At 38.4% G+C, this 24,332-nt stretch overlaps 1 protein-coding gene across 1 annotated transcript in view; it reads right to left on the minus strand.

Annotated features, from left to right (window-relative positions):
* The window catches only part of LOC149226923 (uncharacterized), a 141,911-nt gene extending 125,004 nt beyond the window's left edge, over positions 1–16,907 (minus strand). The window contains exon 1 of the mRNA XM_089377634.1: positions 13,794–16,907. Coding sequence (XP_089233760.1) covers positions 13,794–16,719 — 2,926 coding nt within the window. The 5' untranslated portion in view covers positions 16,720–16,907. The remainder of the gene's footprint in view (positions 1–13,793) is intronic.
* Between the last annotated feature and the right edge of the window lie 7,425 nt (positions 16,908–24,332).

Genomic DNA, 24,332 nt, shown 5'->3' on the forward strand with positions numbered 1-24,332 from the left:
TTTGTATTGGTTGCTCCACCAACAACATCGTTGAGTATAGCGCAGTGGTTGAGCTATTGTCTGATGCTATTGCACATGGTATCCGTCATTTAGTTGTCAGACTTGACTCACAACTCGTAGTACTACAACTTGCCGGTATCTATTCAGTTAGAAGTCCCACCATCTTACACATGGTTTTAAGAGTACGCCTTCTAGAAAGACATTTCGATTTCATACAATATGAACACATTTCTAGAAATCTAAACACATTGACAGATGCCCTAGCTAATCATGTTTTAGATAGACATTTACAATGAATGTAATTAATTTTCAATTCACATCACATCATATTGAAAATATAATAGAAACCCAAAAACACTGAAAATATATATATAAGTTTGGTTTTACAAAAATTTGTGCCCAAGACACATATGGCATACATTGCCCATATAAAAAACTACATGCAACGATCTAAGTAGACATAATCAAAGGTGCTCATGATAGAATGACACTACACGAGCCATCTTGCGCAGTAGTCGACCGATACGACTAGGAACTCCTATGGTGTATCGTTGAAGTCGCAGTGGAAGTTGGTCGACCGCGGTATCATCAATTCCATGTGTCAACCCTTCCATGTGGCGCTCTACCTCTGATAGGACCTCTGCTACATTTGGATCCCATAGCATATCCCGTCCCACCGCAGCGACCCGTGTTGGTTCTACTACCTCCTCCTGTTGTCATTCCTCTGCACAACGGAGATATGAAGCACCAATAGGTCAAACTGGTCCCACATCTGCATGAAACATCAATAGTTTAGTCTTGAAAACATCAAAAAACACAAAAAAAATTGTAAAACTTCCAAAACTTAAAAGGTCAAAATTTCTTACTTGCAACACCCCATTCCTCACCCTCAGGAAGCACGAGCTCAGGGTCATCACGGAAATCCATGCCTGTGTAAGGATAGTCGTTGATCATGATAAACTATCTGCGCAGCCATCCGAAGAAGGTTGGTGAGAAGTTGATCGTCGATGGCCCTGCATGTCAGGACATGTGATCTATCCACCTCCTCATCTGTGGCACCCTCGAATCGATAGGCTCGAGTATGACATGCTGAGGCTGAAGTAATGGAACCCGCTCTAATGTAAAGGAAACTAAGATCGCACCGTATCCAAAGTTCTTTAGTTTTCCCTCTTTTGCCTTAGTCAGTTGTTCTTTCATATTGACCAAAACTCCCTCGCTCCAATTGAAGAGTGTTGGCTCCAGACACTCCAATCCATATTGCATATATGATCTGCTTGCCACATGAAATGTGGAGCTACCTGCCAATCTTGCGATAATGAATAGGATCATTCTCAAAGGTAATTGGGTCACATCTTTTATACTGATCTTTCCATCCTTTGTTGGCTGGGCTCAAGGTCTACAATAGGTGGCGATATAATCTTTCATTGTCTCCCCACCACTTCTCCCACCTAGGAGAGATATGGGGGCACCCCTCATGGACAGTCCTGTCAGAAAGTAGATATCCTCTACCTTTATCTCGAGTAGATGTTCCCCAAACCTGAACGCTTGTGCTTGAACATCCCATGAACGAACAAGGTATTTCAACAACTCCATCTGTTGCCTCATACTAGGAAGCCAGAAGAATTTTAGTAATCCATAGTTCTTTAATGCCTGGATGGTAGCAGGATCATTTGCTGCATTTAAATCTTGTTCCTCATGTTCTCTTTCTCTCCATATGAAAGCCATTTTGTGCTGATGAACCCCTGAAACATCAACAAGAGATTCATTAGGATCCTTTTCATGCAAAAAACTTGTCAAATTTTGAGGGAAAACTGATAAACAAGCTTTAGATTTGCGCCCAACGCACCCCAGAAGAGCAGGTTGAACCTTTGTCTGCAGTGCATGACTGCCTAGGTGCAACACACTTTTCGACCCTTTGGGCCTGTGTTGGTCCTAGGGTGAAATTTTGGAACCCCAGGGCCCTCAAAAACTCAGAAATTTTGCTTGAAATCACAGAATGGAACCACTGAAAGAAAGAGAAAGGTTTTAGCTCCTACCTGGAAGCGACGGTACTTGAAATCATCCACTAGATTGGTCGCAATCAGCTGCAGAAGATCGAGGGCAAAAGTACTCAGAACTCTCACTATTAGAGGTAAATGTGAAATGGTAAAGATGAATAGTCATTTTTAAGTATATATGGTCATATTTTCATTATTTTATTCATATTTAATGTTTTGACCTAGTGATGATTCATTTTTACTATGAAACAGGTATGTTTAATCCTTTCTGTGTTGTTTTGAGCAAGTTGACAGTTGTTAACGGATTTTGTTGTGCTTTACACAGGTGATTTTGACCAAAGAGTATACTTTTATCTCTTTTTTGGGCTCTTTAAACCTATGAAAAAGGAACCCCTTGGAGTCCTCTTTCATCTCTTTTCAGACTCCCAAAACATGAAAAGATTGTCGAGCACTTGTCTTTTCAAACTCGTAAAAGTAAATGAAAAGACATCTACTCAGTATAAGTTTACCCCTTTTCCGGACTGAGATAGACTAACTACGAAAAAGGAATACCTTAGTCGAACATGGCTAAGAGGTTCTCTTGGGTATTTTTTTCTACCTTTTCGGACCTAAGGGACTACCTACGAAAAGGGACATTTGGAGTTTTCTTTTTCACCTCTTTTTCAAACTCTCTAAACATGAAAAAGATGTCGAGTTTTACCTTCGCTAGACTCGTTAAAACATCAAACAACGATGGACTTGTTGAACATGACAAGGCCGAACCACTCCTTCTCAGGGTTCGTTAAATATACTCAGAGGGATTCATCCAAAGGATGGACTTACAGATCAAGCATATGTTATCCTCCTCAAGCTTGTTAAAAAATAAAGAGGTACTAACCAGTATGGTTGGGGAAATTGGGAAAACAGGGTACTCCATTTGTTAATGGCAGTGAGTCACTCTTGAACACGACACTCTTCCACTTCATCTCCGTGGTTGTTGGGTTGGGTAATCTGCTTGTCTTTCAGTTCATCATACCTTTACAGAACCTCCATTTCGGTTTTGGGTCAATGTTGCCAACTCCATTTTAGTGTCGTCGTTGTGTTCAAGAGAAGTCATTCAGTTGATATCCATTACAATACTCTTAAGCCTTCATTCTATGTTTGTCTTTCCTGATCCAGTTCCATATCAACATTATTCTGATCATTCTGTCTCAATCATGATACCCGTTTCGTGTCATTGATGGGGGATACATCAAGGCCCTCCTCCAACAAGTCGCTTCCTGTCGACATCAGCACATTATCCAGGAAGTTGACTTAGAAACACCCCTTGGTACCTTGGTGCTTTCATACATCAATGGCAAGTGTCCTCACTCTTGGCGACAGGTTTACATCATTGGCCTTTGACCGAAAGATTCTATGTGGTGTTCGACATCAACTCATTTATTCACACCATACAGATTATACTTGAGTACCTTGAGAACCATTAACATCATCGGTGGTTTCTCTCGCGTTTATTAACGGCTTACATCATTGGCCGGTAATCAGATGGTGTCTACCATGTTCGACCTCAGCTCATTGATTCACATGGTTAGACTCGTACATTGGTTGGTCGTGTGAACGAGATAGAAGACCCCGGATCTAGTTTCCGCCATCCGAGCTGCGATTTCAGGATTATACAGAGATCACTATGTATGATGGCTATGATCATATTGACAGTCATCCAGTCATGGGTCCACCATCAGTCATCAGTGGACATGTCTTTTGATCATTATACATGTAATGTTAGCTTATGTGTTGAGTATGGGTATGCCTCCCTCAGCAAAAAGATGTCATGATGTAAATGTATTGTAACAGAAGATGAAGCTCACCGATTGTTCTTGATCTCGACTTGTCACAAGGTAGAGCACTGCAGTCATCAATCAACATCCTATTCCCCCGTTACATCATCATTGCACAAAGCCATATGCATGACTCTCTCATTCCCCACAGTTTCTGCCCTGAACTGCATCATCTGAGCCAGTTTTAGGACCAACGCACCCTGGCCTCTTGTTGGACAGCGTTCACCTACAGGTTGCTCCACTGTGGCCTGCGTTGATCACCTACAGGTTGCTCTCCTTGCACCTGCGTTGGTTCTAGAAATTCAGGAAAAAGAGAGAGAATCCTAAAGCCTCCATTTCCAGAAGCTTCCAGGATCTGTTGTAACCATTTACCTCAGATAAAACTTTTGAATCCTATCCTATCCTACCTTGGAGTTTCCATCCCTTATCCTTAGATCTCATCCTCCCATCAAGAGTGGATCTCAATCCCAAGATTGGTAAAAGGATAAGAACTCCCAACTTACCTCACTCCTCTATATATTTACAGCCTTCCATATGCAAGGGGTTGGCTTTTGGAGAGTGATTCTACCCTTATGCTATTGTTGTGAGAGTTATCCTTTCATGCATTTAGGGTGATTGGAGGTACACTTTGTGACAAAGGAAGGACAATTCAACAACTTGGAGGAGCTCTTCTACAAGATCGACACCTATTTATGGTTGTAACTCACTCCATTTATATCAATACAAAGAGTTCTTTTGTTTTCCTATATGTGATGTCGTTATTTCATATATTTCAATACCATGTTGATCTGTTGAATAAAGTAGATAGATGATGCTACATAGATCTCATAGTTTCTTGGCTTGTGTTGTTTGGTTATGCAGGTTCTAATTTTGGCAGTTGGAGCTAGGATTGGAGCATTCAAGCCAAAGAAGGAGCAAAACATACGACAAATTCCAAGTAGGTTTCTTCCCCTCATCTACTTACTTTAAGGAAAACATTGGGTCCTTTGTCATTCTATTGTTCTAGGTTAGCCACCAAACCTAGGGGAGATATTTTTGTCCGTGGTCATAAATCTCGCATAGCAAAGCCCACCAAGATAGCTCAATGACATAATATTAAGCCTCTCAAGAGGGTCGAATGATCAATAAAGTGAGTCATTGGGCCTTTGAGGAGGCCTAATGAAGTCCTGAGTGTGCCATGATGTGAGAATAGACCTCAAACATAGTGGACAAGGGATTGGCCCCTTGTTATCCAAGCAAATCCCTGTGGTGCCCCCAAGTGGGTGTAAAGGGCACAAGGACATCCTCATGGGTCTCCAAGTGGATCGAGATTCGAAACTACCTCTAGACCATTTGTAAGGGCTAGGAGGTTGTGATAAGCCCTCATCTAGACCCCAAATCATCTACCAAGTGTGTGGTGCGAGTCTGGAGCCGGCTAAGCATGGAACCAAGTGCATTATCCTCATCCAAAAGGTGGAACACAAACAATCAATGAGTGGTACTAGGGATCCATGAAGTACTCTCTGCTATGGTGGAGGCCCATGGCTCTCAACACTCACCCTACAAGTGCCAATGTGGCCCTATAGAGGGCTAGGACCCTGTATAGGGTGACCAAGCCCCGAATGGAGACCCACTTGCAATCTTGCATAAGATCTAATGCATCCCCTTGCCCTCCAATCAACAAATCATCATAATAATCAACTAAAAGAGCTTACAAGTCATGGAACCAATGGGGAACTTCATGGTGGCATGCCCTTCCATAGTGGGCTTTGGTATGTACAATCGTCTCCGAGCTCAATAAGGGGGTTAATCAAGGACCCTATTAGGTGGTTTCATCCTTTAAAGGGGGTGACATGTCCATGGTACATCCCTCAAGTGGAAGGTGGCAAATGATAAAGTAATGGAACGGAGTGGGGATCAGGGGAATCATCCAGACCACATGTCATGGTACAAGGGTAGCTATAATAAGAGAAGCCCACAACTGGGTATATCAGTGTAGGAAGGAGCAAATCGTGATACATGAGTTACCCCAGCCTTTGTTTTTCCACACTTCTTCATATGCCTTTTGTTTTTTATTGATTTTTCTTCATAACTGCTCGGGGCTCCATGGGATGGCAGCATGTTGTGTAATATATAGCAGTGAATACCCCCTTAAAGTGGGGCAGTTCATCGCCCACCAGGGGTTGGGACAATCATGGGTTCCTTAATGATGGAGGGGGTTCATCTAGGGCCCATAGGAACCAGGGTGATGGCCATGGGTAAGGGGTAGAGCTCATGTTTGGCTTTTGCCCACATGCTAAATTTGTATGTCCTGACCATCTTTTGCATTTTGTGGTACATTTCCTGTTGAGAGTGGCCAAATTATGCTTTTTCTTTTCTTTTTAGCTGCATCAACCTCCGAGCATCGTTCCAGGCCCAACCCAAGGTGTGGACGAAGGGAGGGGGAGGCTAACCCTATGTGGACCCAGTGGACACATGTGGACCCGAATGGGAAAAGAGATGAATGGGGCTAAAATGAGTGGAAGGGAGTGATGTATATGGTGTCGGGAAGTGGGACCACGCAACCAAAATTGGGATTTCCCATGTAGTGCCAACCCTAAAGCTAATGGTCAGTAAAGGAGATCCCACGGGACTAGGATACAAGGCTAACCACAAAATCGGACAGTGGATACAAGAGTACAAACCTAGCCCATTCTTTCCGCCAAATCCCCCCACCAATCCATGCCCAAAAGTGTTGATGCCAAGTAAGGAAAATTACTCAACTATACGAATGAAAAGACATGTTCGGGGTCGGGAGGCCCACCTTTAAACATACAATCATAACAAGTGGGTGAAGGACCACATGGGTGGCTCAGGTGGTAGAGATAATGGCACATTGAGTTATCTGGTGGCTGCAAGGGGCTGCTGGCTGCCAGCTAAGGACCATCGAGAAGAAAAATTTTCTCCTATATACACTACCCACAGGTGGTGGGTAACAAGCCCCATTTAAGTTGCCCATCCCATGATGAAATCACTTGGCAATCACACAAAATGTCCAATGTTGCATCTTCACCATTAGGTACAATAATCATTAGTGCATCTAAGTGGGGACCAAGCTTGTTAGTCAAAGGGAAAATTGACACTTCATATGTGGCTTCCCTTCCAAATTTGGGGCTTTGATCACGTAATAGTGTTACCTCCTTGTTACCCACCACCTGTGGGTAGTGTATATAGGAGAAAAATTTTCTCCTAGATGGTCCTCAGTCGGCAACCAACAGCCCCTTGCAGCCACCAGATAGCTCGGTGTGCCATTGTCTCTACCACCTCAGCCAGCCATGTGGTCCCTCGCCCACTTGTTATGATTTCATATTTGAAGGTGGGCCTCCCAACCCCGAAGTTATGGCTTTTCATTGGTATAGTTGAGTAATTTCCCTTACTTGACATGGGCACTTTTGGGCATGGATTGGTGGGGGGATTCGGCAGAAAGAGTGGGCTAGGTTTTTACTCTTGTCTCCATTGCTCGATTCCGTGGTTAACCTTGTATCCTAGTCCTGTGGGATCTCCTTTATTGGCCATTAGCTTTAGGGTTGACACTACATGTGAAATCCCAAATTTGGTTGCGTGGTCCCGCTTCCTGTCATCACATACATCACCCCCTTCCACTCATTTTAGCCCTATTCATCTCTTTTCCCATCCGGGTCCACATAGGGTTAGTCTTCCCCTCCCCTTGCCCACACCTTGGGTCGGGCCTGGAACAATGTGTCGGAGGTTGATGCAACTAAAAATAAAAGAAAAAGCATAATTTGGCCACTCTCAACAAGAAATGTACCACCAAATGCAAAAGATGGTCAGGACATACAAATTTAGCATGTGGGCAAAAGCCGAACATGAGCGCTACCCCTTATCCATGGCCATCACCCTGCTTCATATGGGCCCTAGACGAGCCCCCTCCATCATTAAGGAACACATGATTGTCCCAACCCCTAGTGGGCAATGAACCACCTCACCTTAAGGGGGTATCCACTGTTATATACTACACATCATGCTCTCATCCCCTAGAGCCCCGAGTAGTTATGAAGAAAAATCAATCAAAGGCAAAAGGCAAATGAAGAAGGGTGGAAAAAGAAAGGTTAGGGTAACTCATGTACTACGATTTGCTGCTTCCTACACTCATATACGCAGGTGTGGGCTTCCTCTATTATAGTTACCCTTACACCATGACATCTGGTCTGGATGATTCCCCCAATCCCCCACTCGGTTCCATTACTATATCATGTGCCACCTACCACTTGAGGGATGTACCATGGACATATCACCCCCTTTAAAGGTTGAAACCACCTAATAGGGTCCCTGATTAACCCCCTCATTGAGCTTGGAGACACTTGTACATGCCAAAGCCCACCATGGAAGGGCATGCCACCATGAAATACCCCATTGATTCCATGACTTGTGAGCTCTTTTACTTGATTATTGTAATGATTTGTTGTATTGGAGGGAAAGGGGACGCATTGGATCTTATGCAGGATTGCAGGTGGGTCTCCATTTGGAACTTGGTCTCCCTATATGGGGTCCTAGCCCTCCAGAGGGCCACATCGACAGTTATAGGGTGAGCATTGAGAGCGATGGGCCTCCACCATAGCAAAGAGTACTTCATGGATCCCCAACACCACTCATTGATTACTCGTGTACCACCTTTTGGACGAGGATGATGCACCTGGTTCACCATGCCCAGTCGGCTCCACACTTGCACCATACACTTGGCAGATGTTCCATGGTCCAAAGGATGTCTCACATTGCAGAGGGAGGGCTTATATCGTCATCCTAGCCTTTATAGATGGTCTACATGCATTTTCGATCCACTTGGAGACCCATGAGGATGTCCTTGTGCCCCCACACCCACTTGGGAGCACCACAGGGATTTGCTTGGAAAACAAGGGGCCAACCCCTTGTCCACTATGTTTGAGGTTCATTCTCACATCATGGCACACTCAAGACTTCATTAGGCCTCCTCAAAGGCCCAACAACTCATTATATTGATTATTCTGCCCTCTTGAGAGGCTTATTTTTCATGTTATGGAGCTATTTGGTGGGCTTGTCACTAATTGGGGTGTTATTTTGCACATTAGAGACACTTTTAGGGGTTTGTTAGGCTAATTAAACCCATTGAACTATTAGAGGCTCATATAAATACAAGTGAGGCCTCATTTGTAACTCATCATCACTTGGATTGGATTAGTATCTCTTATGAGATTTTTGCACTTTTTGTTGGGATGAATTTTTGGAGTTTTTCTTGATGCACTATGATGTTTGGATTTCACTATTGTCTTTGGAGCTTCTCTAATGCGAAGTTGATAAATGGATATACTCTCTCTCTCATGTAAGTCGAAGTTTTGATGTTATTATTGTTATCTTACTGGTTAACTGCATGTACATTGTTATCTTTATTCTTGTATGGGTTAAATGTAATGTGAAATTCTTCTAGGAACTTGAATAAGTAATTAAATGCATGTGTTGACCTTTGAGGGATTAGGCGAATGTTCCTAGAGGCACCTCTTAGGTTAAAGACCTTGAAACTTTGTCTCCTTCGTAAATTTGAAGTATAAATCTCTATTGACCTTGTTGTTGCCCTTGGAGAGGCTAGCAAAGGTCAATTAGGGCTCCTTAGCTCACGAAATTTCATGATCTATGTGTATCTTGACTCCATTAAGCCCAAGCATTAAGAAACTGATCCTTGTATCCCTTTGGTGGTCAAATTTACCTCACTTTTCCAATTTCTAGGCCTAACCCTAGAGGGTCACCTAGGGCATCAAGCGAAATCTTTTGTAGCCATCCAAACACCTTGAAAATTGGTCCACAACTGCATTGGGGTCTTCTCAAAGGGTCCTCCAAATTTCAAGCAATTTCGACAATGGAATCTGGAGATATCACAAGCCCTAGCTCGAGGATCATTTCTCTCCCTAGGCTGATTTGGGTTAGTGTCCTCATTTGGATCATTGCATTCAAATCTCAAAAGAAAATTAGTCCTTTGATCCTATTCTCCTCCCCAATTAAGTCAAGCCCCTCTTTGAGTGATCAACTCCATACCCTTGACCTAGTTTGGGTCTGCTTGGCTTCTCTGTGGTCCCACAACTTTGTAACTCATATTCTACAAGGATTGCATCTAAGCCATTTCTCCACAAGGATCCTTAGACCTAGGAAGCCTCTTGTCAAGAGATATTCTCAAACCCTAGGCTTAAGTATCCTCCTAGCCCTTCCCAAAGAGCCCATCACCTTGCTTCTTAAGCAAGTCAGCCACATAATTGAGTCTCTCTTGCGAATAGCCTCTAGGAATCACTCTCTATCCATTCACTGATCAACTCATCCTTGTGGTTCCTCTTATACCGGGTCTCCTCCCATTTGTGAAATTCCGTAAAGAGCAGGGAGCCTTAGCTGAGGTGACATTGGGTTATCGCTCCATCATTGCCCTTGACCTAGTAGTTTCTCTATAGGATCCCCTCCTAGGACCCCTGCTAGTTTGAGCAGTAACACTCCCTAGGTAGGAGTGGCTAATAAACGACCCTATTAGGTGTTCCCAACCACTAAGGGGAAAGATAGGTCCCTGGTACATCCTTCAATCAATAGGTGGCATATGAATTATAAAGGAACGGAGGGGGCAAAAAGGGGTCTCAAGGCCAAATGCCATGGTCAAAGGGGTAGCAATGATGAGGAAATCCAAATTTTGAGCATACAGATGTGAAGAGGGAGCAATCTTGAATGAATGAGTTACCTCGGCCTTTGTTTTTCCACCCCTCTTACTATCTTTTTCCTTTCTTGATTTTTCTTTGTATTACTACTCAAAGCTCTAGAAAATGAGAGCATGTTGTGAATGATATGTAGCAGTGATTACCCCCTTAGTGGTGGGGCAATTCATCACCCACCAGGGGTTAGGACATGCAAGGGTTCCTTTTATGATATGACGAGGCAACATTGATCCTAGGAACAGAATGATGGCTATAATGATAAGGGGTAGAGCTCATGGTTGGCTTTTGCCCATGTGTTAATATTAATGTCCCGGCCATCTTTTGCATTTTATAATTTTCTTTTTCTTTTGTTTCTTGGTTGTTGTCATGATATGCTTTTACTTTTCTTTTAGCTACATCAAGCTCCCAGGGCAAAGTCTCCAAGCCCGACACAAATATGTGGACAAGGGGAGGGGGTGTGCTAGAAGCCAATGGACCCATGGTCATGTGGACCCAGAGATGGGAGGTGGAGTATAGGGCTTGTAATGTACAGAGGGAAGTGATAAGTATGGAATGGGAAAACGGGACCATGCTATCTCAATCAAGGTTTCCCAAGTAGTGCCCTTCCTAAATCCATGGGCCATTAGGAGAGGTCTTACTGGACTAGGATTGAAGATTAACCCCCCATTTAAGGTGAGAAAAAAAAACTACAGTCAAAGCCCTTCCTTTTTCCAAGTCACCCAATAATCCATGCCAAATGCCCAAATGAAAAACAAGCATAAGCACTTGATTGCATAATGAATAACATACCTTTTGGATCGGATTGCCCACCTTCTAACATGCATTCTTGACAAATGGGCGAGGAAACATATGGCTGATGCAGGTGGCAGAGATAAAATGACACATCACATCAGCTACAAGGTGGTTGTCAGGGGCTGTTGACTGTCGGCTGGAAGAAGATGATTAGGAGAAAAGTTCTCCTAGGGGTACCCACTTTTGGTGGGTTACAAGCCTTGAAATAGGAACATTTACAATGCATTTCACATTTTTACAAAGCAAGGTCATTATAACTCAACTCACATGGCTTGAATTCTGTCACATAAACCACATCATACAAAATAATACACAGTTTAATGTATTTTTTCCAGGGGTCAAAACTAGGATATAACACATATAACAAGAAACATGTACTTTAGTTCAGTTATTGCTGCAACAAGGCCAGAATAAGAATTAATGAATAATTCTAGCTTCATGGATAAACAAAAAACCCCAACTTTAGCTTGAGCACTTACCTCATCTAGGGACAACACTTGAAAAGCAGAAATATATGGACAACTCTTTCAAATATATGCTTACAAGTCGCAACACAATTTACAAAGTGCATACAATGCCATTGACCAAGGAGGAGATGGCTGTAGGCATAGACATGCACCGAAAAAAGGTTCAAGTCCGCCAAGAATGGAAATCCAAATTAGTATGCATCAAATGTGATGTTTTATTGGCCTTGTAAATTTATCTAGAAGATATTTTCCGAAATTCTTATAAATAATAGCAACTTTACTAATCTATCGTAGAAATCTAAAAGATTTTCATTGACTTGGAGGCAACATGACAACTTCAACTGCTCAAGCAATTTTTGATAGAAGTATTGGGATAATTGAAGTAAAGGAAGTCTAGACCAAGGATAATTATTGCTAGCTAGATATATCCTTATTGAAGTTTTGAACCAATGTAATAATCTTCTCAACTTCTAACTAGAAGAAAATATATTACTGTATAATGATGCAATAGTTATTTTCCATGTGGCCGAGTTGAAATATAAAATCTTGCATGGATTTCATCATAGCCCATTAGCAAGCCACATGGGAAGAGAGCAAAATTACATTTATCCTAGTAGAAATAAAGAAAGACATAGCACAATCTATGAGCACATGAGAAAGCTGCTAGGAAAATAAAGTGGAGAGGAACCTTCAATCAGTACCGTAATGCCTCTACCTGGTCTAACTTCTAAAGAATAAAGGAATAACTCAGTGGATTTAATCACATCTACCTAGGCCAATAAAATCAAATAAACAAATGTCAAATTACAGTAATATTAGACAACTAGACAAAAATGGCCAAATTCATCCCCAGCCATACACGCGTAAAAGCCTAGCCAAGATTGCTGAGATATTTTCAGTTTGCATGAATAATGGTAAAAGCTAGCTAAGGTTACTGGAAGGGCTTTCGTACCCATTCCAGTTTTCTTACAAATACAGCAAGTGAGAGCTCACAGGCATGAGAATAAAAGGCATTGATCATAAGAATGGGCTTTCGTATGAGAGGTTAGGGATAGTTCCTGCACTAATGGTCCAGTGTTAAGGATTCCCAAAGTATAACTTGATTGTCACATACCCATAGTGCTTAACTGAATATACAATGAGTAACTAGCCATGGACACCAATTCTTAACACCCTTATTTTGGAAGTGCCTCAAGAAACAGGCCACTAGGGACTCGACCACAAAGGACCAACTTCCTTCAGCTTAGGTGCTAGATCTGTGGCATAGTTATCTGTCAAAATTGCCCAGGATTTGCAACTGGCCTCATCCCTGTGGAGTTCATGTCATATAGGTGGGCCAAACCACAGTGGGGAACGCAGCCCTGGTGGACAACTTAACACTCCACCAATCTTGATAGTGAACCAATGCCCCATTAGCCTTACTACCGTTGACCATTCTTTGCCTGTCATCATATTATTATTGAACTATTTTCTTGTTGATTACTAATTGTAGTTGTATTTCTTGATTTATAAATGAACTACAATCTGCCTAAATTCTTTGAAATGGATATCAATCACTCTTTGCCTGTCATCATATTATTACTGAACTGTTTTCTTGTTGATTACTAACTATAGTTGTATTTCTTTAAGTATAAATGAACTACCAGCTGCTTCAATTCTTTGAAATGGAACTCATCATGCAAGGTTATGTTTCACCCCAAAAGACCTACAGGACCTGCATGGCCACCCTTTTCCTGATGGTGTTTGATTGACATGTGTACCATTTGCAACAATTGATCCCTGACTTTGTTGCTTGCTCAGTAAACAATAGATGAATGGTACCATGACTGAAGATCATAAAATGAGTCAAAGGAAGTAAGCATCCTCTTGAATAATAAATTTGAAGTATCTGCCTAGGATTTTCCACAAAGAAACAATCTTCATGCAGCAGAAACTCATCAAATAAATTACTATAGCATATTGCATATTGAATAACTGAGAATTAGTAAATAAGAATTCATTCGAGCTGCAGACGTAACTTACCAGGAGCAATATAGCCATATGAGCCTGCAACAGCAGACATTGACTTCGAATACGGAACATCAATCAGCTTGGCCAGTCCAAAGTCTCCTACATGAGCTTCAAAATTATCATTGAGTAGAATATTATTGGACTTTATATCTCGATGAATAATACGTGGTTTGCAATCATGATGTAGATATGATAGCCCCTCTGCAGCTCCTAGAGCAATTTTGTAGCGAATATCCCAATCTAATACAGATGTTTTTCCATGAAGCAGCTCGCCCAAGCTTCCTTTTGGCATATACTCATACAAAAGAAGATTCGATTCACGGTGATAGGAAAAACCATACAGCCTCACGATATTGCGATGTCTGATTTTACCAAGAGTAGATATCTCAGCATTGAAGCCATTTTCTACATTGTTTCCTTCCCTTTGAGAAGCCAGCTTTTTGACAGCAATAAATTCTCCCGAGGGCATGATGGCTTTATAAACTGTTCCACATGCTCCTCTTCCAATCACAACTGTCTCAGAGAAATTATTCGTGGCTTCTACTAGATCCTGGAAAGTGAAGCCCTCTTTTGGGAAAAAGTAAACATCTGACATAACAGATTGTTGATCTTCGGAAGGGACAAGCACACGTACTGACCGCCTTAGGAAAAATTTAATGGCCACCAAAATAATCAATGAAGACCCCCCTACCACTCCAGCAACTATGGCCACAATTTGCCCCGTTGGGGTTTTTGTCTCCCGCAAGGCAGGTGGAAGGGCCGATGGCCATACATTTAAGGGCTGGCATGCATCTGGCAATGGTCGTCCACAGAGCCCTTGATTTTCAATGAAACAACTAACAGGCATGTTGCGAAATATAGCTATATTAGGCAGAGGCCCAGTAAGGTTATTGTATGAAAAATTGCACATGATCAAACTGAAAAGATTTCCAAATGAAGCAGGAAGTTGACCAACAAATTGATTGTTATTGAGATATATGGATTCTAACAAACTCAGGTTGCCCAGTTCATATGGTATTTCTCCTGAAAGCCTATTCAAACTCAGATTTAGAGCAATCTGCAAGCCTGTAAGATGACCAAGTTGTGGTGGGATAGGTCCTGAAAAGTTATTCCCACCCATTTGCAATTCTGTCAAATGGGAAAACCCTCCAAGAATACCAGGTATCCGTCCTGACAGTTTGTTATCAGAAAGCTTCAGTAATTCCAAAGCAAGAAGATTGCCCATCTCTTTTGGGAGACTGCCAGTAAAAGAATTTCTGCTCATGTCAAGTCGTTGAAGTTTTGTGCATTTGGCAAGCTGCGGAGGAATGCTTCCTGTAAGTTTATTTGATGAGATATTAAAAGTCACTAGTTGCGAAAGATTCCCAAGCTCGGGCGGGAGGTGACCCACCAAATAGTTATTGGACAAGTGAAGCCTCTCCAGGCTTTTGCAGTTCCCTAGCCCTGGTGGAATTAATCCGCTGAACTGGTTCTGATATAATTCAACAGCAGTCAAATTTACAAGTCGGCAAAGCTCTACGGGTAGGCTACCAGTCAGTTTGTTCTCTCCCAGACGCAGCTGCATTAGGGATTTGCAGGTCTTCACACCATAAGGAATATTCCCCACCAGCTGATTGGACCAAAGGTTTAACAGTTGCAATTTTCCAACCTTGCAAACTTGACTTGGTATACTCCCACTGAGAAGATTTTCTGACAGATCAAGCACTGTTAGTCTACTGTAAATTCCGATCTCTGGAGGAATTATACCATTCAGGAAATTATCAAAAAGTTGTAGATGTTCCAAAGAAGTCAAATATTGGAATTCAGTTGGGATACTGCCATGAAGTTGATTGATAGATAGATCCAATCTCTCTAACTGTCTTAACTGCCCCAGTTCTCGAGGAATATTTCCCGTAAGTTTGTTCTCAAACAAATGAAGCAGCCGCAAGCCTTTTATGCGACTAAGCTCTGAAGGAATGTTTCCTGTCAACGTGTTTTCAGAGAGATCAACCTCAATTGCAGAAGCACAGTTTGCTAGCTGCCATGGGATTGTTCCATTCAAACTATTACTATAAAGATATAGTTTCTTTAGATTTTGCAAGTTTCCAAGCTCCACTGGAATCCTTCCAACCAAATTGGTTTCATACAAAGCAATCATCTCTAACTTGTTGCAATTTCCGAGCTCTTTAGGAATTGAACCCGAGAATCCATTCACCCACAATATCAATGACGTTAAGTTACGAAGCTTTCCTAACTCCTTCGGAATTTCACCTTGAAAATTATTGTGAGCCAATCCAAGAACCTGCAAGCTATCACACTCGCCCATTTCTGGGGGAATTGGACCTGACAGCATATTCTGCCCGGCTCGGAAGACTTTCAAGTTCTTGAGATTCTTAAACGATGTAGGCAATGAACCAGTAAGATTATTGGTATAGATAAGAAGCTCCACAAGAGATGAAAGGTTACCAAGCTCTTGTGGCAGATTTCCACCAATGTCATTCTCAAACAAATAAAGTTTCTTCAAGGACGATAACTTGCCTAACTGCAGAGGGATTTTACCTTGCAGCTTATTGGTACTCACATCAAGAATCTCCAGCTGCAAGCAGTCCCCAAACTCTGGCAGCATCTCACCCGACAGCTCGTTCTTTGAAACGTTAAAAACTCTCAGAGAAGTCAAATTTGCAATATTGGGGGACAAGCTCCCTGTTAAATTCATACCACTGAGATTGAGTGACCGTATTCTAGGATTACCAGTACTGTTTATGCACTCTACACCCTCCCAATTACAGGGATTCTCATCGGTGGACACCCAGCTTTTCAATTTACTGAAGTGATCAAGCTTTCTCTTAAACTCAAGCAGACATTGTCCTTCTTCATTAAGCCCATTAAGCTGAACCACCAAAAGGACAACCACAAGTGCTCTCAATGAAATACTCAGGGACATTTCAGGTTTCCTCATGTTGTTTGGCGTCTGCTTTTCTTGGCAATAGCCTCATTGCGTGTCAAAATGTTCAGGAAGAGTTAAGCATGTTGTCATAATGACCAGAATTTTGGAGAAGACCATGAAAACCCATATGAGTAATGAAAACAGCAACAGGTATCCAAAATGCCAAAAAATCACAAAGTAGTCAGAAACCCACTCTGGACCTCTGGTTCAACAACTTAAATACAATCATAGAATTACAGTGCAAGTGGAAAAAACACAATGGAAAACCAGCAAAGTCAATACTCTCCTCTAATGAAATTATCTCAGAAAATGATACTAATGTGAATGCCAATGCAATTGGCATCTTAGTCATTTCAGAAAGTAATTTGTGGGATGAATACCTGATAGTGCACCTCTCAATATTCCAGCCTTCAATCATTGACCCTGCCCCTCTTACTCCTCGTTCATTTAATTTCAATTTCCAACTGCCACAGTTATGGGCACCACTCATCCAGTGTGGCAGATGAAGGAATCTTCCTATGCATTTGTGATCAACCGCTAATGTTATCTGGGCAAGAAACCACCACTTTCGTGGAATGGAATGGACGAATAACTGTAACTCATAGACGAGCATCATTATTAATTCCAATATCCTAAGCCCTAAATCCAACACGTCGATATCCCAATCCTACCATGAACCCTGGCATGCCACCTTTAAGCATGGTGCGCAAGCATGCTCAATGTTTTTTATTTGCATGTTATCTTTTCTCCTCTGGGGCCTGCCCATGACCGATCCAGTATAACATATACAAATAAATAACTAGCTGTCAATTCGGCATTATCGACACTATATTGTATTTTAATATGTTGATGCTTGCTTAATTTTAAGGTGCTCAGATTCTCGTTTAATTTCAAAGCATTCATCGCGTTCACTTTCATTTTGGGGGTTTCTGGTACGCTTCCACCGGGCAAAGATGAAACTCTTATTTGGGGCAGCTCTGAGTTTCCTGTCACCGGTTAAAGACACAGACTGGCCAGAACATGTCATGGAGTCAGAATAATATGAAATTATATAGGCCATTGATTTTATATTTATGAGTTTCACATAGAAATCTATACAGATTTATCAAGTTATAAAGGCAGGTGTTTATAATGTGATTTTTTGGAAGTTTTTTTGGTGGGTTTTTCTGGTCAAAATCCAGTAGCAATTTAGTTTGATAGCTAGCTTCTGCACAATCAAAGAGTCCCATGGGTTTTTTAGGGTGCTGAATCCAAATATGCAATTAAAAAATCATTTTAACTGCAACCAATCAAGATTTAACCTCAATTTCTTCCGCCGGATTCCGTCACTGGAATCTCCAAAAAGTCACATTATGGACAACTCCGTTATAAAATGGTCAAACTTATGTGGCCATGAAAAAAAATTCCATGTTTTAGGTTATTTAAAATAATGAGAGTATTTAAAATAATCGGAGAATAATTGGTATATCAAATAATGGGAGTATTTAAAATAATCGGAGAATAATTGGTATAGGTGGTTTTAGATTTATGTGGTGTGTTTTTGTAAATATGTGGTGTGTTTTTGTAAATAAAGAGTTTTTATTCTGGCTAATGACATTTGGAAGTTGTTTATGTTTTGATTTTATAAGAGCAAGCATTTACTTTTGGGAATGGTAATGATGTTTGAAAGTTATTTATATTTAGTTTATAAGAGGATCCATGTAAATAAGAGGAAAGATAAATGTATATAAGTACAATGGAGGCAAAAGGTAAGAGCTGATTATTAGATATAGTTAATATAATAATAAAATTATGAAATTAATATTAATTTATATAAAATATTTTGATATAATTGATTGATTTTTTTTTTCTTTTGTATAATTAAATTAATAGATAAAGTAGTTTTTTATCCATAATATTATTTTGATAGAGGTTTTGATTTATTGTTATTTAAAATGAGTTCTTGAATATGTAAATGGATTCATGTGCTTAAAAAACTTGGGTTATTAGGCTTTGTAATATCTATTGGAAGCCTGTGTCTAATTCTATTTTTTTCTAGGCATTTTGCTTTTGTCCCTCATTTGACCCTTACCTATATTCAATTTTCTAGTGGAAAATCATGTCTCAACGCAAAGTTTCTCATGGTAGGAGGGTTGCTTTAGTAACAATGTTCCATCTACCTCTCATGCACATATGTCAACAGAACATTTGGCCCATGCCTATCATAGAAACACTCCTCTAGAGATTCAAAAGGAAATTGATGAAGCTGAGAGGGGATCCAGAGAGCACAAATTTATAGCAGAAGTAGATGTTATGGAGCAATTTGGAAACTAAGTTCCGACCATAAGCAACATGAGAACAAGGAATACTAGGTACAAGCAAATTCTTGACATCTACTGACAACTCAAAATGATAATGGGAAATTTATTAATGGAATGCTCAAAAGAGAAACAAGAGATATTGATGTGCCTAGATGATGTTAAGAAACCACTCAAAAAGTTGGACAACAAAATCACAACAACATCAAAGAAACTTACAAATTTGGAATTCACAGACTCGGATGAGGAGACAAGACGATCACAATTCGGGTGAACTCCTCTATTAATTAAAAGTTGTCTATGGCCACTGCTAGTATGTTTTTTAGTAGTAATTTTGTGGAAAACGATGATCGAGAAAGCTCTCAAGCCTTCAGAATAGGAACTACACGTTTAACACAAAATATTTCATAAGATTCTCTATCAGTTTTAGACTTTTTACTTGGATAAAGGTAGTAATGTTATGTTATTGTTTGATTTCCTCTACGATAGATCCACGGGGGCTTCACTCAATAAACCTCTTACATATCACATGTGTTCATGGCATACTAAATGATACCCTTAATATGACTACATATTGAAAAATACCTCTAAAAATCAAATTATTTAACCCTTACCAATACAAACCCAATACAGCTTCCCGACTGAAAAACCCCTACTTTCGCTACATATTGTAGGTATCTATTTTTTCATTAACATTTTATATAACCTTTTATATTTTATTATAGCTTTGAGCTCCATTTTTTATACTTGCCAATATAAAACCCTTTACCCCTATTATATGCTCAATATATTATGTCATTTTTTCCTCAATATATATCCAATATAAATACATATGGTATGGTATTGATCCCCAATAAAACTCTCATAGATAGATCAATAAACATAGCTAAACAATTTCATATAATATTTTTTTAATCTATAATATTTTTTATCTAATATAATACAAATCACCTACCTAACTTACAAAAAATAAACAACCAAAATAAAACCTAATCACAACTACACTTTACACATTTACTTAAAAATAATATTAAATTCATATAAATTATATACATAAGTATTGTTTCCCCTTTGACATCTACTTACATATAATATCAAATTAAAATAAATTATTTCCTAAAATACATAGATATATTTTCCCTGACATCAATATATTCTAACTATTAAATAGCCAAAATAAAGCACAATCACAACTACTCTCTTCGCATTTACTTAAAAATAATATTAAATTCATATAAATATATAAATTATATACATAAAGTAGTGTTTTGACATCTACTTACATATAATATTAAATAATAAAGTAGTGTTTTGACATCTACTTACATATAATATTAAATAAAAATAAATTATTTCCTAAAATATTTATTTTGCAAGTTTGACATTTACTTTAAACATTCATTGCTTCCTTTACCCTTTCTTCCTTTTCAAATATGTTACCTACCTTAATTTTCAAAATACATCTTTCTTCCTTTTGAGATACTCTAAACACACTAGTTTTCAAAGAGTATTATATTGTAAACATACCCCATAAGGTAGTGTCTTTCAACATTCTTCCCAACGAAGTTTGGATTTTGCATGTTCAAAGCTAAATACCCAATAAAATAAACACACCTCTTAAGATTAATCTCATTAGCTATATTTTTAATTAAATAAATTAATAATCATGGAACTTACGTGGAGTGACTTATAAGCAATAAATTAACTAATTGATCAAAGACTTATTGTCGGTGGAATTATGATTTTCTCCGCAAAATTCATTTCTAATTTAAGATATTTCCACTAATAATAATGTGAGTTTGTCCGTGTATTTATTTAGTCTTTAAATTTAAGACATTTCCATTAATAATAATGTGAGTTTGTCAGTGTATTTATTTGGTCTTTATTTTATTATAAGGGAAACTATTAGTTAAATAAGTTTTGCAGTGTATTTATTTGGTCTTTATTTTATTATAAGGGAAACTATTAGTTAAATAAGTTTTGCGAAAATAATTTTTTTTTTACCAATTTTATTAAGTAAGATAACTAAAAAATTTTAAAATAAATTTATTTTATATATTTATACTATATACATACACTATAAATACCAATATTCAAAATATTTTAAAAAATATTATCTTAATCACAAATACTAATATTCAAAATATTATAAAAAAAATTATAATAATTTCATCCATTGAATTATAATAATAATAATAAAATCTATTTTTAAGGTCACGGTCAAGTCAAACACCAAATTTGTGTATGAGACCCCTTGTTTGTGGGACAAGGGACCCACCTCCGTGCAGCGATTTGACAGCTAAGTCTACGAAGGCATACATACTCTAGCCCCCTCTGGTTTTGAACCTGTGACCTCTTAGGAGGAAACACATGCTCTTAACTCTTAATTTACTTACCAACATTGAACTACTTTAAAATATTTATAACAAAATTATAAATATTAACAAGGTAAATTATATATATATATATATAAGCGTAGTCTAATTTATAGATAAAATAGTTTTTTTTACAATCATTTTTCTGGTTAATTTTAATCAAAATCTGAGATTTTTAAAAACTTGAGTTTAAATAAATTGTTTAATCTGTATAATTCCAGTGCCCTAAGGGTTTTTTAGGGTGTTGAATCCATTTATACATTCAAAAATGTATTTTAAACAACAAAAAATCTTGAAATTGTATTGGTGGATTTTAATGAATTTGGGTGAAAAAGGTTATTTCGTCTCATAAGTTAGACACTCTCTCTCTCCCTCTCTCTTTATATATATATATATATATATATATATATATATATATACATAATTTCTAAAAATTATTCAATGTATCCAATAGATATAAATCACTATTGTTCAAACACTTTTATAGACATAAATCATTTTTCACAAAGGTAAGTTATAGTAAAAAAATCATATTGGTATATGAATTATTGCATTTTAATATAACACATATTGAATTTAGGCTTTTGTGATCTACATTATGAAAAGTAAAAAAAAAATCGGTAAAAATTACATCCTCAGAATTTTGTCACTGGTTCCAGTGTGGTTCGTCATCCAGACAAAATTTAATAATGCATTTTAATATAACACACATTGTTATGCAATTATAATAAATGCAAGATCAAAAAAGTATTTATTATTTAATTTTTTAACTTTGTGAAGCTTTCATTTTATTGAACCTCATCGATGTATATTGATAGATTAAAAATATAAATAAATAGTTATTTTTAAAATTTGTTCAGTGTGCGTTTCATGCCAACATTAGTATTGTGGACAATTTTTCTCTAGGAATAGTTTTCCTAATCATAACTTCAAGATTGGCAACTTATTTCATATGAAATGGACTATGAAACTTTTCTTATGTTGTTAGTCATATGAAATGGACTATGAAACTTTTCTTATGTTGTTAGTCTAGTTTTCTTAATGGTAAATCAAAAGTCAAGATTTATGCATAACTTTTCTTTAAATTAATAAGAAAACTCTAATTCATTATCAATCATAATAATAACAACAACTTAAGGCCATTATACACAAAAATATATTGGTTATACCATGTTTCGATAGATTAAAATGTTTTTAAAATTATTGATTTTTTTATGGAAATAAAGTAAGCATGTGAGGTATATAACACATTTGCATAACCAATGTAAGTTAAATATTTAAAAATAGTGATGCTTATAATACTTACAAACCCACCCACCTATGTGATTGGACATGGTGTGCACTACAATAAGGTAAATAAACAAAGTATTTACCAAACTAAAAATTCACTTTTACCTTTCACTCTATGCTTCACACTAATATAAACGTTGGTGCTCACTGTCTCATATGACCAACCTATTGCCTAGTGTTATTGGATTGTTCTTGATTCTTTGATCCTTCACTTTCGTAATGGACTAGAACTTTCCAAACAATACCAAATGTTTAATTTTTTAGTTACATGGAAACCATATCTCCTTAGTAGAGAAGAAACAAAGTAAAATATTTGTTGTCATTTTATTTATGTTTTTGATAGATTAAAATTTAAAATTTAATTTGATAGTTTTTTATTGTGCTTGAAAATAATTCCAAGGTATATCCATGGTGCTCAATCCATATGATCTAGATTGAATCATCATGTAATTTGTCATTTATCTCGATGCTTTCAAAGTGGAAAAATTAGAGGAATTAACTTACAAGAGCAGTTTTATCGACATGACCTAGTTTGGAGAATTGGGGTTTGAAACCTTTTGGGGTCATTTTGAAGACTTAAATGATGTTTTTTGGGGTTGAAAATTTCCCTCCCCAAGCACTCACGATGTTGTTTTAAACTTAGTTACCTTTCCAATGATGTAAAATTTGTGTCAATATGAGTTCAGATGCAAAAGTTACATCTCTCGGAGGTTGACCTACCATGTTTAACCACCATGGCACTAGTGAATGTCACGTCAAGCCCTTTTAGTCATGGGAAAGGGGCTAGCCATGTGGGGACTATGAAGAAGACTCTAGAAGGATCAAAGTTATAACTCCAGATTTGAAGAACTCAAACCTGAACCCTAGTTGGCTATCAGGCTATCTTATAACTAGGCTACTAGGAAGATAACAGGTTCCATTCTATTAAATTTTACATTGTTCCATAATAGAGCAAAACAACTTGGAAATGGGAGTGAGAGGGCATAATAGAGGGTGGTTTACTATATATAGCATCCTATTAAGCCACAAGTATTAGGTAACTCGACAAGTATTGATGGGCCTCCCAAATAGGTAAAACATAAGTTCCATCTAATCACTTCTAGGCACATTAAAAGCTACAATAAATCTTCCTTTTTCACTTAATAACACTTTCCTAGCTTAATTAGTTCTTAGGAGGGTCAAGGAGAATTTTCACGCTTTATGTGCCTAACATGATTATTGTGTAGGATATTAAAGGGATTTTGCACATATTTCAAGGAGATTCGACCAAATATATTCATGGGGATTACTCCCTGCTACACAAGACTTCCAAATCCACTAGCTGAGGATAATAAATACTCCTTCCTATTGTTGCATGGTGACCTAGAAAACATGATCCATATTTTTATGAATTGTGTAGGGCAAGCATTCATCCCCTCAAGGAGGCTACCCCCTACGCATTTTGTATAAATAGAGGGCTTGAGTAGCCTAGTAAAGAAAATAGGAGCAAGGGAATAACAGTGTAGAGCATTAAGAAGTTTAGACCTCATGTTCTACAATGTTTTTCCATGTACAAGCAATTCTTTAGTTAATGAAAGTTGTCATTGGTTCAAGTTCTTAGTTTGCTTCTCCTTAAGGTCTTTGAGCTTCCTTGGGTTAGGGTCCATGTTGGGAATCATGATTT

The sequence above is a fragment of the Pinus tabuliformis genome, chromosome J (assembly GCF_031772625.1).
Source record: "Pinus tabuliformis cultivar Carrire ecotype Pingquan chromosome J, CPIR1, whole genome shotgun sequence".
NCBI lineage: Eukaryota > Viridiplantae > Streptophyta > Pinopsida > Pinales > Pinaceae > Pinus > Pinus tabuliformis.